This window comes from Lynx canadensis, chromosome B4, assembly GCF_007474595.2.
Source record: "Lynx canadensis isolate LIC74 chromosome B4, mLynCan4.pri.v2, whole genome shotgun sequence".
Lineage (NCBI taxonomy): Eukaryota > Metazoa > Chordata > Mammalia > Carnivora > Felidae > Lynx > Lynx canadensis.
In genome coordinates, this window is record NC_044309.1 from 93,100,188 (window position 1) to 93,114,787 (window position 14,600).

At 37.7% G+C, this 14,600-nt stretch overlaps 1 protein-coding gene across 2 annotated transcripts in view; it reads left to right on the top strand.

Moving 5' to 3' along the window:
• Nucleotides 1-9,684, top strand: part of NUP107 (nucleoporin 107) — a 43,956-nt gene extending 34,272 nt beyond the window's left edge. Inside the window, exons 23-28 of one of the 2 annotated variants that reach the window (XM_030323168.2) lie at nt 612-714; nt 1,172-1,332; nt 2,106-2,231; nt 5,016-5,129; nt 8,799-8,966; nt 9,335-9,684. In XM_030323168.2, coding sequence (XP_030179028.1) covers nt 612-714; nt 1,172-1,332; nt 2,106-2,231; nt 5,016-5,129; nt 8,799-8,966; nt 9,335-9,442 — 780 coding nt within the window. In that variant the 3' untranslated portion in view covers nt 9,443-9,684. The remainder of the gene's footprint in view (nt 1-611; nt 715-1,171; nt 1,333-2,105; nt 2,232-5,015; nt 5,130-8,798; nt 8,967-9,334) is intronic. The other variant, XM_030323170.1, reaches the window with a different exon arrangement.
• The last annotated feature ends 4,916 nt before the right edge of the window (nt 9,685-14,600 follow it).

The following is a 14,600-nucleotide window of genomic DNA, read 5'->3' on the forward strand; positions in this document are numbered from 1 at the left end:
TTTCTTTCTGCCCTTCTCTTGCTCTCTCTTTCTCTCTCTCAAAATAAACATCTTTTTTAAAAGGGTTTTCTTTTGTTTTGTTTTTAATTTTTTTTTAATGTTTATTTTTGAGACAGAGAGAGACAGAGCATGAACGGGGGAGGGTCAGAGAGAGAGGGAGACACAGAATCTGAAGCAGGCTCCAGGCTCTGAGCTGTCAGCACAGAGCCTGACGCGGGCTCGAACCCACGGACCGTGAGATCATGACCTGAGCCGAAGTCGGATGCCCAACCGACCGAGCCACCCAGGCGCCCCTGTTTTGTTTTTTTAAAGAAAGTTTTATCTAGGAAAGAAAAATGTTTTAGAATAACAGTTAAGTAATGACCTGGTTAAGTTGGTGGGACACAGAATATTTAATTCCAGATTCACACTCCAATAAGTTTTTTTGTAATTTAATAGAGAGCTATTAAATGTGAAAAGAAACTAAGGAAAGGTAGATTCTTTCATAATTCTGTATAACTTGGGGGAAAATCATGTTTACTAGAAGTGCAGATGTAAGTTAATTCTACTAATTTGCAAAATATCATAGAAAAATACCAAAATTGATGTCTTTTTTCCAATTAAATAAATAGGAGGACCGCTTAAAAATTGACGTAATTGACTGGTTGGTATTTGACCCAGCACAGAGGGCAGAAGCGCTAAAACAAGGCAATGCGATAATGAGAAAATTCTTGGGTATGCTTTATTTTAATACTTTTTAAAGTTTTTGTTTGAATCCATATATTCCTAAATTTAGTTTTAACTGGTTTTCTAATCCTTCCAATGGGCAGGGGAGGACAGATGACAAAACAGCCCTTCTTGTATATCAAATCTGATGTTATGAAACAAAACATATAACAATGGATTTTCATTGTCTAATCAATTTTTCATATAATCTCAAGGCTTTGAAAAATATAATTGCTTTAAGACACAAAAGTGGATAAAAGCAACTGCATTTAATGTATCCTTTTGTGACTGTCACATTGGAATAAGGAAAATCCTGGTCATTAGGTAGAAAGATCCCCCACACCTTTAATAGAAGTACATTGGGACTGGAGATGCTTATAGCTGACTGTAAAAGTTGCAAACCAATGATTTGGCTCCTTTGTAAACGATTATACAGAAATTCACATGTGTACCATCTTTTTCACAGCATCAAAAAAGCATGAAGCTGCAAAAGAGGTATTTTTGAAAATTCCTCAGGATTCGATAGCAGAAATCTATAATCAGTGGGAGGAACAAGGAATGGACAGTCCACTTCCTGCTGAAGATGATAATGCTATCAGAGAACATTTATGCATTAGAGCTTATTTGGTGAGATTGTAAATCACAAATGTGCCTATCTTCCTGATGACTTTTCTGATTCACTCTCAGACTTTGAACTGTTTTTCAGAAGTGGTGACTGACTTATTGTCTTATTTTTCTTGTGACTGTGGTACTGACTGATCCACAGGAACATTGAAATCGTGATCTGGCCTTCATTGCCTTAAGTATCTAATCAATGCCAACCAACCAAGAACATCTCATGCGGTAGTGTGTGTGATGTCTGAAACTTAGTTTTCTTAAGATTCTTTGAATGCTTGTATCAACTTTAATATTTCTTTTTCTCTTTCTCTTTTTTGGCAAAAACAGAAAAGCGAAATATTCTAGAGTCTTTATAACTAAAATAACAACATACTCATTTAAAATTCATTCAACAAATAACAAAGTAATTACATTGGGCTAAGTTCTAGAGCTACATCTGTGGATAGCAGTCTATCCTTGCCTTCTAGAAGCTAATGGGCTAGTCAAGAAGACAGACAAGTAAACATACGTACATCACAGAATGGTAAAGGTCAAGATATGTGTATGACCAGGTGCTGAGATAGGAGTAGGTGCCAGAAAACACAATATATGCGTACCTTGCTGGTGTTTACCACTTGACAAAATATTTATTCACAATGATTTTTTTGTGTGCAAAAAATAAATATTGAACAGTTCTGTTTCTTGATGCTGCAAAGTTATTTCTAAGAACTAGATTGTAAATATTGTGTTGAACATATGGAAAACCTGTGGGTTTTTTTGTATTTTTCTATTTTGCATCTTAGGAAGCCCATGAAACCTTTAATGAGTGGTTTAAGCATATGAATTCAGCTCCACAAAAACCTACATTGATACATCAAGCAACTTTTACTGAGAAAGTGGCTCATGAACACAAAGAAAAGAAATATGAAGTAAGTTGAATATAGATAAGATGTATCTATTGCATCTTAAAAATACAGGTCATATGTTTCACATTTTTTAAAACAATTTAATTCCAGTATAGTCAACATACAGTGTTCTGTTAGTTTCAGGTGTACAATATAGAAATTCAGTACTTTCATATGTGCTCATCACAAGTGCGCTCCTTAATCCTCATCACCTACTTCCCCCTTTCCCCCCACCCCATTCCCCTCTGGTAACCATCAGTATGTTCTCTGTAAGAGGTTAAGAGTGTCTCTTGGCTTGTCTCTCTTTTTTTTCTTTGCTTGTTTTGTTTCTTAAATCCCACATATAAGTGAAATCATATGGTATTTGTCTTTCTCTGACTTACTTCACTTAGTGTTACACTCTCTAGCTCCATCCCTGTCGTTGCAAATGGCAAGATTTCATTCTTTTTTATGGTTGAGTAATTTTCCATCATACACACACACACACACACACACACACACACACACACACACATTCACATCACATCTTTATTCATCTATCAATGGACATTTGTGCTGCTTCCATAATTTGGCTATTGTAAATAATGCTACTGTAAACATAGGGATACTGCATGTATCTCTTTGAATTAGTGTTTTTTTAGTTTTTGGGTAAATATCCAGTGGTGTGATTTTTGAGGAACCTTCATACCGTTTTCCACAGTGGTTGCCCCAGTTTGCTTACCCACCAACAGTGCACAAGGGTTCCTTTTTCTCTACATCCTCGCCAATACTTGTTGTTTCTAGTGTTTTTTATTTTAGCCATTCTCACAGGTGTGAGGTGATATCTCATTGGAGTTAAGTTTTGATTTGTATTTCCCCAATAAGGAGTGATGTTGACCATCTTTTCATGTGTCTGTTGGCCATCAGGATGTCTTCTTTGGAGAAATGTCTGTTCATTTCTTCTGCCCGTTTTTTAATTGGATTATTTATTTCAAGGATATTATTTGTATATATATTCTTTAATATATTTTGGATACTAGCCCTTTATCAGATGTGTCATTTGCAAATATCTGCTCCCATTCAGTGGGTTGCCTTTTAATTTTGTTGATTGTTTCCTTCACTGTGCAGAAGCTTTTTATTTATTTGTTCGTTTATATTTTTTATTTTGTCGTCTTTTTTCTTTTCTTTTTTTTTAATTTAAATTTTTTAAAAATTTACATCCAAATTAGTTAGCATATAGTGCAACAATGATTTCAGTAGGTTCCTTAATGCCCTTTACCCATTTAGCCCATCCCCCCTCCCACAATCCCTCCAGTAACCCTCTGTTCTCCATATTTAAGAGTCTCTTATGTTTTGTCCCCCTCCCTGTTTTTATACTATTTTTGCTTCCCTCCCCTTATGGTCATCTGTTTTGTCTCTGATATTTGTCTTTCTCTGACTAATTTCACTTAGCATAATACCCTCCAGTTCCATCCACGTAGTTGCAAATGGCAAGATTTCATTCTTTTTGATTGCCGAGTAATACTCCATTGTGTGTGTGTGTGTGTGTGTGTGTGTGTGTATACATACATACACACACATATATATATATACATACATACATATATATATGCACACACACACACACACATATACATACATACATACACCACATCTTCTTTATCCATTAATCCATCGATAGACATTTGGGCTCTTTCCATACTTTCCATACTTCTGCAAGATTTCATTCTTTTTGATTGCCGAGTAGTACTCCATTGTGTGTGTGTGTGTGTGTATACACACACACACACACACACACATATATATATATACACGCACATACATACATACACCACATCTTCTTTATTCATTAGTCCATCGATAGACATTTGGGCTCTTTCCATACTTCGGCTATTGTTGATAGTGCTGCTATAAACATGAGGGTGCATGTGTCCCTTCAAAACAGCACACCTATGTCCCTTGGATAAATGCCTAGTAGTGCAATTGCTGGGTTGTAGGGTAGTTCTGTTTTTAGTTTTTTGAGGAACCTCCATATTGTTTTCCAGAGTGGCTGCACCAGCTTGCATTCCCACAGAAGCTTTTTATTTTGATGTGGTCCCAATAGTTTATTTTTGCTTGTATATCTAGAAAAATGTTGCTACAGCCAATGTCAGAGATAATACTACTGCCTGTGCTCTCTTCTAGGATTCTTGTGGTGTCAGGTCTCACATTTAGGTCTTTGAATGAATTTATTTTTGTGTGTGGTGCAAGAAAATGGTCCAGTTTCATTCTTTTGCATGCTGTTGTCCAGTTTTCCCAACACCATTCATTGAAGAGACTTTTTCCCATTAGATACTCTCTCCTGCTTTGTTGAAGATTAATTGACCATATAACTGTGTGTTTATCAGGTTATATATTTAAAGAAGCAGGTTTTTGGGCAGTTATATTCTTATTGTAATAGGTGATATTTCTGTTAATATTCTTTGAAAAAAAAAGCCATGTGTTTAGTTACTTTTCTGTAGGTTATTAACCAAATGTGAAAAATGCCTTCAGATGGCATTAGTGTTCAGTTTTAGTGTTTTACTTAACTACAGTCTGTTGATACTTATTTTTGTATTTGGCTGATTAAAGTCAACTCTTTTTTTTTTTTTTAAGTTTTATTTATTCGAGTAAGCTCTACACCGCACATAGGGCTCAAACTCAAGGTCCCAAGATCAAGAGTCGCGTGTTCCTCTGTTAAGTCAACTCTTTAGAGTGATGTTCCATGTAAATATTCCTGTGTGTGCTTTAAAAATACATTATTTATTGGCTTTGGTCTGTTATATGTCTGCCCTTATGTTTGTTTTGCAGATGGATTATGTTATTTGGAAAGGGCATTTGGATGCCCTAACTGCTGACGTGAAGGAGAAAATGTACAATGTCTTGTTGTTTGTTGATGGAGGGTGGATGGTGGATGTTAGAGAGGTAAGCTTGTGCCTTGTGTACAGCTAAAAAAAAGTCTTTTTTCAAAAGGTTCTTTCTCTGAATAGGAGCACCAACAGATCTTATATAACTGTTGTACTTATAACAGAACATCCCATAATTGAAACCTAAACTGAAAATACTAGCTAGGGAATAGAAATCTTGACTCTTGGATAAACTTTCTTCAGATTTAATATGTTCATTCAGGATACTAAAATCTAATTTTTTAAAATTCTGGACCTAAAAATTTAATTATATGTCATATTCAACTCAATTTAAGGATATGAAGGTAGGTCTAATAACCGTGGCTCTCACCTCTGAGCTATTCATGTAAATGACTTGGGGAGCTTTTCAAAAATGGGGTGCAGCCTCAGAGATTCTGGTTTGATTGGTCAGAGGTAGGTCAGGGGAGGGTGGTTGTTTTCTGTTTGTTTTTTTTTTAATCTGGCATGAGAGCTTAGATGTGTATCCTGGGTTGAGAACCAGTTACAAAAGTACTAAATGTCGTAACAAAGCACAGGTTAAGTATTTTGTGAGTTCAGAAAAAGAAAAGGTTGCTTCTCACTGGAAGAGGTCTAGATAGGATGCTTGAAATGTATAGCATTTGACTGATTCCTGAATGAATGGGGTAGAATCTGGATGAGTTGAGATAGGAGAAAGGAGGCATACTGCAGGTAACTATTCACGTGAGTGGAAGACCCTGAGGCCTGATCCTAGAGCGTAAAAGAAACCAGGAGTGACCAGCTTTGCCTCTATAGACCTCATGATCTGTCTAAGGGGAAGTGGAAATGCTGGATTTTTGGATGATTTTTGGATGGTGTAGTATTTTGAACAGAAAACCATAGAAGCATTCTCAGTATCTTTCCCTCTGCTATTCTCCATATCTTGATATATTATTCCCTTTTTTTTTTTAGATACTATATTTTTCTAGCTCCTCTAGCTCCCCTTTTCTGACCAGAAGCAAAAAAATGATAGGTTATAAGGCTAGATTAGAGCCCCTATTTACTACTATTCCTGATACTGTAGTTATCTTAAAATTCTCCCTGAAGTTCATAATAGAACTCTGCTGATTTCTTACATGGTTTTGAACCTTCAGTAGGTTGCTTGGGCTAAATTTTTCTCTTCAGATTCATGCTGGTATTCATGAAGATAAAATTTTAATGTTGCAAAATGCTACTTAAGTATTTAAATTTTGAAAAGACTTGAGTATACATAAATCTTTGTTCTAAATTATTAATTTTAGTAGGTTAGATGATGAAAGTTACAAAATGGATGGTCTGGAGTATTGTAAAAATAGAGTTGACAAGAGTCACTGGTTCTGAGTGACTGGGTCGCTCGCATCTTTGCCCCTGCAGCCTTGGGGACAGACGGCACGGGAGCACAGATAGCAGTCACTCAAAAGGAAGCAGTCTTCTCATTCTTAGCAGGCTCCAGCTGCTCATTTGACTTATGAGTAAGACCTTGATTTTAAATCCTCCTCTGAGAGTAGGGAGTGCCTATTTGAGGAAAGAAATGAAAGTGCCTTCCCTTTTAAAGCTAAGAAAGCATGAGGTATGCATTTTAATATTTACCGTTCTATATTTCTATCTCAAAACAAGACTAAAAGATTGATAGTAATGTTTCCTGTGTGTGGAAACCTGACCTAGGTCAGCATCAGTCAGTACAATTATTCATTGGTAGAATTACCACATTACATTTTATTGCTTCCTGCCACCACGTACATCTACCTTTGAAAAATGCTTTAGCAACTTAATACTCTAGTCTGTCACACGAAGATACTTTCACTGATTAATACAAGTGGTCCTAAAGGAAGAAAAATCCAAATTCTAAGAAGATTCTGCCTTTAAAAAAATTAGGTTTTTTAAAAAAAATTTTTTTAATTTTTAAAAATTAGGTATTTTATTAGGCTTTTCTAAAGATCATTTATTTAGCTTGCCTTTTTTTTTTTTTTTTTAAGTTTGAGAGAGAGTGAGATCCAGGAAGGGGCAGAGAGAGAGAGAGGGAGAGAGAGAAACCCAAGCAGGCTCCGTGCTATCAGTGCAGAGGCCAGTGTGGGGCTCGATCTCCTGAGCCGAGACCCAGAGTTCGGACACTTAACTGACTGAACCACCTAGGAGCCCCTAGTTTGTCTTGTTTTCTGTTTTATCTTACACTATGAATTCTGTGGATTTCCTTCCTATATTTAAGATTATTTCATACATTTTAAAGTTGGATACTTTTATTATTATTTTAATGATTCTAGTTTTCAAATCTGTTATGACAAAATGCCTTGGATATATTTCTGTACTCTTACTGCCCACATAATTTTTAGAAGATCCACGTATATTTAGAAATGCTAATTGTTTTCTCTACATTAAGTTTTCCTCATATATCTGTTCTCTCATTAATGGTATTTTTCAAATTTATAGGTTTTTTTAGTTATATATATATGTATGTATATAGATAGATGTTTATTTTTGAGAGAGAGAGAGAGGAGACAGCGTGTGAGCAGGGGAGGGGCAGAGAGAGGGAGACACTGTATCCAAAGCAGGCTCCAGGCTCTGAGCTGTCAGCACAGAGCCCTTCATGGGGCTGGAACTCACGAACCATGAGATCATGACCTGAGTCGAAGTCAGACACTTAACCGACTTGAGACACGCAGGCGCCCCTAGTTTTTATATTTTTGAAAAATTATACAAAGGAATCCTAAATTCACATTGCTTAAAAACAAAGTTTACAGTGACATTGTCCTTCTGTGTATGCCTCTCCTCACCTTCCCCCACCCCCATCATGACCTTTCTCCCAGCAGCAATCACCACTGTCAGCTTGGTGTCCTTTCTGGATGTTTTGCCATCTGTATACATACATCCAGGGGAAAGGGGCTTATTTTCTGTTCTGATTTTTGTTCTAGCAATATTTAGTCTCTAACTCTTACTGTTTTAAGCATTTTTTTTAAATTTTTTTTAACGTTTTTATTTATTTTTGAGACAGAGAGAGACAGAGCATGAACGGGGGAGGGGTAGAGAGAGAGGGAGACACAGAATCGGAAGCAGGCTCCAGGCTCTGAGCCGTCAGCCCAGAGCCCGACGCGGGGCTCGAACTCACGGACCGCGAGATCGTGACCTGGCTGAAGTCGGACGCTTAACCGACTGCGCCACCCAGGCGCCCCAGCATATTTTTTTTTTTTTTTTAATGTTTATGAGAGAGTGACAGAGAGTGAGTCAGGGAGGGGCAAGAGAGAGGGAGACACAGAATCTGAAGCAGGCTCCAGGTTCTGAGCTGTCAGCACAGAGCCCAATGTGGGGCTCAAACCCACGAACCTCAAGATCATGACCTGAGCCAAAGTCAGACGTTTAACCAACTAGCCACCCCAGGCGCCCCTAAGCATGTTTTTATTCAAGACATAATTATTAGACATACAAATTCAGAAGCATTTTGTTTTCATTATCAGACCTGGGACTCCTCTAGTATATTTTGTTTACCTTCATGCTTTTTTACCAAAAAATGGTGTCTCTAGCTATCATGATTAAAATCCTGCCTTGTTTATTTTGTTTTTAATGGGTGTCACAAGCTTTAGAGAAACCCCATTAGGTTCTACCTGTTACATTTTGGTTTTGATTTAGTACTTGATTTTTTTGTGTGACACTACTTAGCTTAAACTTGTTAAGATGACAACTTGATGTCTGTCTATAGGATGCTGAAGAAGACCATGAAAGAACACATCAAATGGTTTTATTGAGAAAGCTTTGTCTGCCCATGTTGTGTTTTCTGCTTCATACCATATTGCATAGTACCGGCCAGTATCAGGAATGCTTGCAGTTAGCAGACATGGTATCCTCTGAGCGCCACAAACTGTATCTGGTAAGTTCTAGAGCATTTGCAGTTTTAAATTTTAGTGATTTGAGAAGCTCTGTAGTAATATTTGATTTTGCGAGATGTGTCTACATTTTTTAGATGTTCTTAGATTTTCTTAAAGTAATGGTCCAGTTCTAATGTTTGTTCTTTTCTCCAAAAATACATACATATTCGTAAGCAGTTAGAAGTAAATAGATTGGCTCAAAGAAATAGCTTTGAAGTTCTTGGACCACGCTAACATACTGGCCTCCAGCTACATAAATCGTTTTAAAGAGGAATTTCTTCTTACATTAAGCTAATCTGGTTGATTAGGTGACTCCAAGTTCATAGATTCTTCCTTGTTCTCATTCTCTTTTTCCTTTTCTTAAAATCAGGTATTTTCTAAGGAAGAACTGAGGAAATTGCTACAGAAGTTAAGAGAATCCTCTCTAATGCTCCTAGACGAGGGACTTGATCCATTAGGATATGAAATTCAGTCATAATCCATCCACTCTTTGTGATCTCGCTAATTTCCATGATAAGTGGACTTTTCTGTAAAATATACATATTTGTAACTACTGGGTTTTTTTCTTTTGCATTGTCCTGGGGAAAATGCTTGAAAATTTAGACATTTGAATTTTGTATTTTTTGGAATATTATGGTGATACTTTGAAATTTTAATGTATTATGTCAGTATTTCCCTGTGTTTATTAATAAAATTATGTAAAAATTAAAATTTTCTGTTCTTACAAGTTCCAGGATTGTCTATTATGTAATGAATGAGAAGTTAAATTTCTTATTATCATATTTTTCTTCTGTGATAAGTATTCTAATATCTCAAAATTATAGAGGATGAAAAGTAGATACATTTCGAAGCCAATTATGTAATTGTTCATAAAACGTAATACTTTTTAAATACTACAGGTAAAATGAATATAGGAAGACTTTTGTCTAATATTATGCTGTTTATTTTGAAAACATTTTTATTAACCTCTCAGCAAACTGGCTACTAAAATAAGTGGGATCTTGCAAAGACTTAATGTAGTATCTGGTACATAGAAAGCACTGAATAAACTAGGAAATACAAAATGAGTGGAATCTAGTCCAGCCCGCCTAGTAGGGGAAATAAAACAAATACATTTTTAAAACACCGTCAAAAAATGCAAGTAATCTGGGGCACCTGCGTGGCTAAGTTGATTAAGTCTCCAACTCTTGGTTTTAGCTCAGGTCATGATCTCGTAGTTCGTGGGTTTGAGTCCTGCTTCGGGCTTCATGTTGACAGTGTAGAGTCTGCTTGGGATTCTTTCTGTCCTCTCTCTGCCCTTCTCCCCGCCCCCCCCCCCCAAATAAATAAATAAACTTAAAAAAAAAAATGCAAGTAATCTGAGCAGGAAGAAACTACTTCCAGCTAAGACGTCTCTGAGGACAAAGCACTGGAGTTGCTGTTTGAGTAATGCACTGAATTTGCAAAGGCAAAGATTCGGCCCAAGAAGGGTGAGGCACTGCATGTTGGGAAATCAGTATGTGCAAGGCCCAGAAATAGTGCTGCCTGTTTATGAATCAGCAAATACGCCAAATTGACAAGAGCGTAGGACTTACAAGGGGGAATAACTAAGATAATGTGACTCTAAAAACACGGTCCAGATTAGTAACTCCTAAAGCTGGCTGAACATCTGAGTTACCTGAGGAATTTCTTAAATACATATTTATAGATGCCACCTCTACAGATGTCTGGCAAGGGGGCCTGGGATAGTGTCTTAGAACTTGTACTTTTAAGTAGAATATGCCATAGGTGATTCTAATTAGTTTGGGATATTCTGGCTTAAATGATCCTCCCCTTGTACCCAAGGCAGACAGCAGTAGTTGTCCTAACATTGTTCCATCATCAGCTGGGGAAAGGTGGAGAAGCAGTGGACTCTGCCTCAAGTTTTTACTGATGCTAGCAAAACTGACCCAAAGATGAAATATTTACTTCCCAAAACCTCTTTCATTTTTAGACATTAAAAAAATGAGATGGGGCACCTGGGTGGTTCAGTAGGTTAAGCGTCCGACTCTTGGTTTTGGCTCAGGTCATGATCTTGCAGCATCATGGGTTCAAGCCCTATGTCGGGGTCTGTGCTGACAATGTGGAGCCTGCTTGGGATTCTCTCCCTCTCTCTCTCTCTCTCCCTCCCCCACTCGTGCTCTGTCTTTCTCAAAATAAATAAATAAAATTTTTAAAAATTAGAGCATTATGAACGGACTTGAAAATCTAAATCTTAAACTATGTATAAGACTTGTATGCTAAAAACTACAAAATACTGATAAAGGAAATGGAAGAAGATCAAAATAAATGGAGAGGCACACCATGTTCATTAAATGGAAGACTCAACATAGTGAAGATGTCATTTCTCCCCAAATTGATAATCAGGTTTAACACAGTTCTTATCAATATTTCAGCAAGAAAATAGATTGTATATTAGTTGCTGTGCTTGAATTAATTTTCTTAGGTGTGATTGTTGTATTGGGGCCAGATAGGAGAGCATCCTTATTCTTTTTCTTTTTTTTTTTTTTTTTTTTAATGTTTATTCTTGAGAGAGAGAGAGACAGAGCATGAGCAGGAGAAGGGCAGAGAGAGAGAGGGAGACACAGAATCCGAAGCAGACTCCAGGCTCCAAGCTGTCAGCCCAGAGCCTGACATGGGGCTCGAACCCATGGACCACAAGATCATGACCTGGACTGAAGTCAGACGCTTAACCGACTGAACCACCCAGGCGCCCTGAGAGTATCCTTATTCTTAAGAGATACACACTAAACTATTTAGAGATGAAAGTTCGTGAAGTCTGCATTTTACTTTAAAATGGCTTAGCTTTAAAAGTTTACACTGGGGCGCCTGGGTGGCTCAGTCAGTAAGCGTCCAACTTCAACTCAGGTCATGATCTCGTGGTTTGTGGGTTCGAGCCCCGCGTTGGGCTCTATGCTGACAGCTCGGAGCCTGGAGCTTGCTTCGGATTCTGTGTCTCCCTCTCTCTCTGCCCCTCCCCCGCTTGTGCTCTCTGTCTCTCAAAAATGAATAAATGTAAAAAAAATAAATAAAAGTCTACACAGATAAATATGTCAAAATATTAACTAGGGACTCTGTGAAGGGCACAGGAGTGTTTATTATACTAATCTTTCAACTTTTCTGTAGATTTAAAAATCTTCAAAATAGAAGATTTGGGTGGAGTTAAATAATGACAGGACAACTGAATATCCATATGGAAAAGAACTGTGACCCCCACTTTATACCATTAATAAAAATTAATTAGAGATGGATTATAAAACTCAGTATTAAAGCTAAAACTAAAGCTTTGAAGAAAAGGAATACCTTTATGACCTGCAGATAGGCAAAGATTTCCTATACAAGAAAAAAATGACAGAAAGCCATAAGCATAAAGGAAAAAATTTAATCCTTAGACTTCACCAAAATACAAAATCACTCATCAAAGACACCGTTATGAAAATAAATAAGGTAGACACAGAGACTAGGAGAATATATTTGCAAAAATATATCAGATCTTTGGTCAGAAAAAACTCCCACTCAATATATAAAGAAATCTTACAACTCAATAAAGCAAAAAGTGGGCCAAAGAATAGATGATTCATAAAGGAAGATAATGTGCATAACCAATAAGCCCACGAAAAAGTGCTCAAATCAATGGAGAATGCAAATGAAAACCACAATGAGATATCACCACACATCCATCAAAATGGCTAAAATCAAAAAAGACTGACACAACCAAATTGTGAGGTTGTGGAACAGCTGTGATACACCTGCTGGGGGAATATAAAATGGTACAATCTTTGGGGAAAGTTTTGACTTTCCTATGACCACCTATCCTTTAACCTAGAAATTTCACTCCTCTGTACTTATCCAAGAAAATGAAAATAAATTCTACAAAAACGATGCACACATATTCATAGCAGCATTATTTATAATAGTCCCAAACTGGAAATGCCCCAAATGTCCATCAATAGGATGACTATAAACAAATTGTGGAATGTTCATACGAAACAATACTACTCAGCAATATGAAAATGGAAAAACCGATCTACTCAACAAAAGAACCTAGGGGCGCCTGGCTGGCTGAATTGGAAGAGCATGGGACTCTTAATTACAGGGTTGTGAGTTTGAGCCCCATGTTGGGTGTAGAGATTACTAAAAAAATAAATAATTTTAAAAAATATTTTGAGAGAGAGCAAGCAGGGGAGGGGCAGAGAGAGAGAGAGGGAAAATCACAAGCAGGCTCTGCACTGTGCCTGACACGGGGCTCGAACTCACAAACTGTGAGATCATGCCCTGAGCCGAAAATCAAGAGTCAGACACTTAACTGGCAAAAAAAACAAAAACAAAAACAAAAACCTAGATACAGGGGCACCTGGGTGGCTCAGTCGGTGAAGTGTCCAACTTCAGCTCAGGTCATGATCTCGCAGTTTGTGAGTTCATGCCCCACACTGGTTTCACTGCTGTCAGCCTGTCAGCGCAGAGCCGGCTTTGGATCCTCTGTCCCGTCTCTCTGCCCGCCCCCCCCCCCCAGAAAAACACACAAAAACAAAACCTAGATGCAAAAAGTACATACTGTATGATCCATTTATGTGAAGTTCTAGAACAGTTGGAACTATGGTGAAGAAAAAATGAGAACAGTGGTTTCTTCGGGCGTTGGGGAGTGGGGATTTTCTAGGGAATTTTGTGAGGTGATGGATATGTACTGTATCTTGACAGGGGTGTGGGTTACATAGGTGCATCCACTTATCACAAAATGTACAGTTTATTGCATTTGAATGAATGCAAATTTGCTTTTGAAAGATCAAATGGAGCAGTGAAGGGACGCCTGGGTGGCTCAGTTGCTTAAGCATCTGACTTCCGGCTCTGGTTATGATCTCTTGGCTCTCGTGGATTCAAGCCTCCCAGTCGGGCTCTGTGCTGACAGCACAGACAGAGCCTGGAGCCTGCTTCTGATTCTGTGACTCCCTCTCTCTTTGCACTGCCCCTGCTCACACTTTATCTCTCACTCCCCAAAATAAATAAGCAACAACAACAAACAACAAATGGAGAAGTGAAGAGCAGGTACACATGAAAATAGCAGTTGGTGAAACCAGGTGATGGGTACAGGAGGGTTCACAATACTATTTTAACTTTGCACAAGTTTTCAATTCTCCATAGTTAAAAGAAGGGGCAGTGGTCCCAGAGCCAGAGAAATTGGGGTTGGAATCTTACTCTCATCCCATTCTAGCTGTAAGGTAACAGCCACAAACTCTATAGCCAACATCTGTAAATGAGCAATAAGGCTAATAATCACATTTCAGGACAAGTAAGGATTAGGACTCCTGTGCTTTGGTAGAGAAAGCCACTTAACCAATTAAATCAGTCTGGAGAAGGGCAGGTTCCAGAACAGAAGAAAACTGGTTGAATGGCAAAGATGAAGTCAGACTCAGGAAGGTCTTGAATGGCAGGATTAGTAACCCTAACCCAACAGGCAGTTGGAATCCACTAGATGCTATTATATCTTAACCCGAAGTTCAGAGTTCGTATTGTAACTATTTTCAAATATTGCAAGAGAAATAGATGAATGATAAAAAGATAATTTATCATCCATGCTAAGATTATCAGTCCAAATCTACAACCACAAGGAGACAATGAAT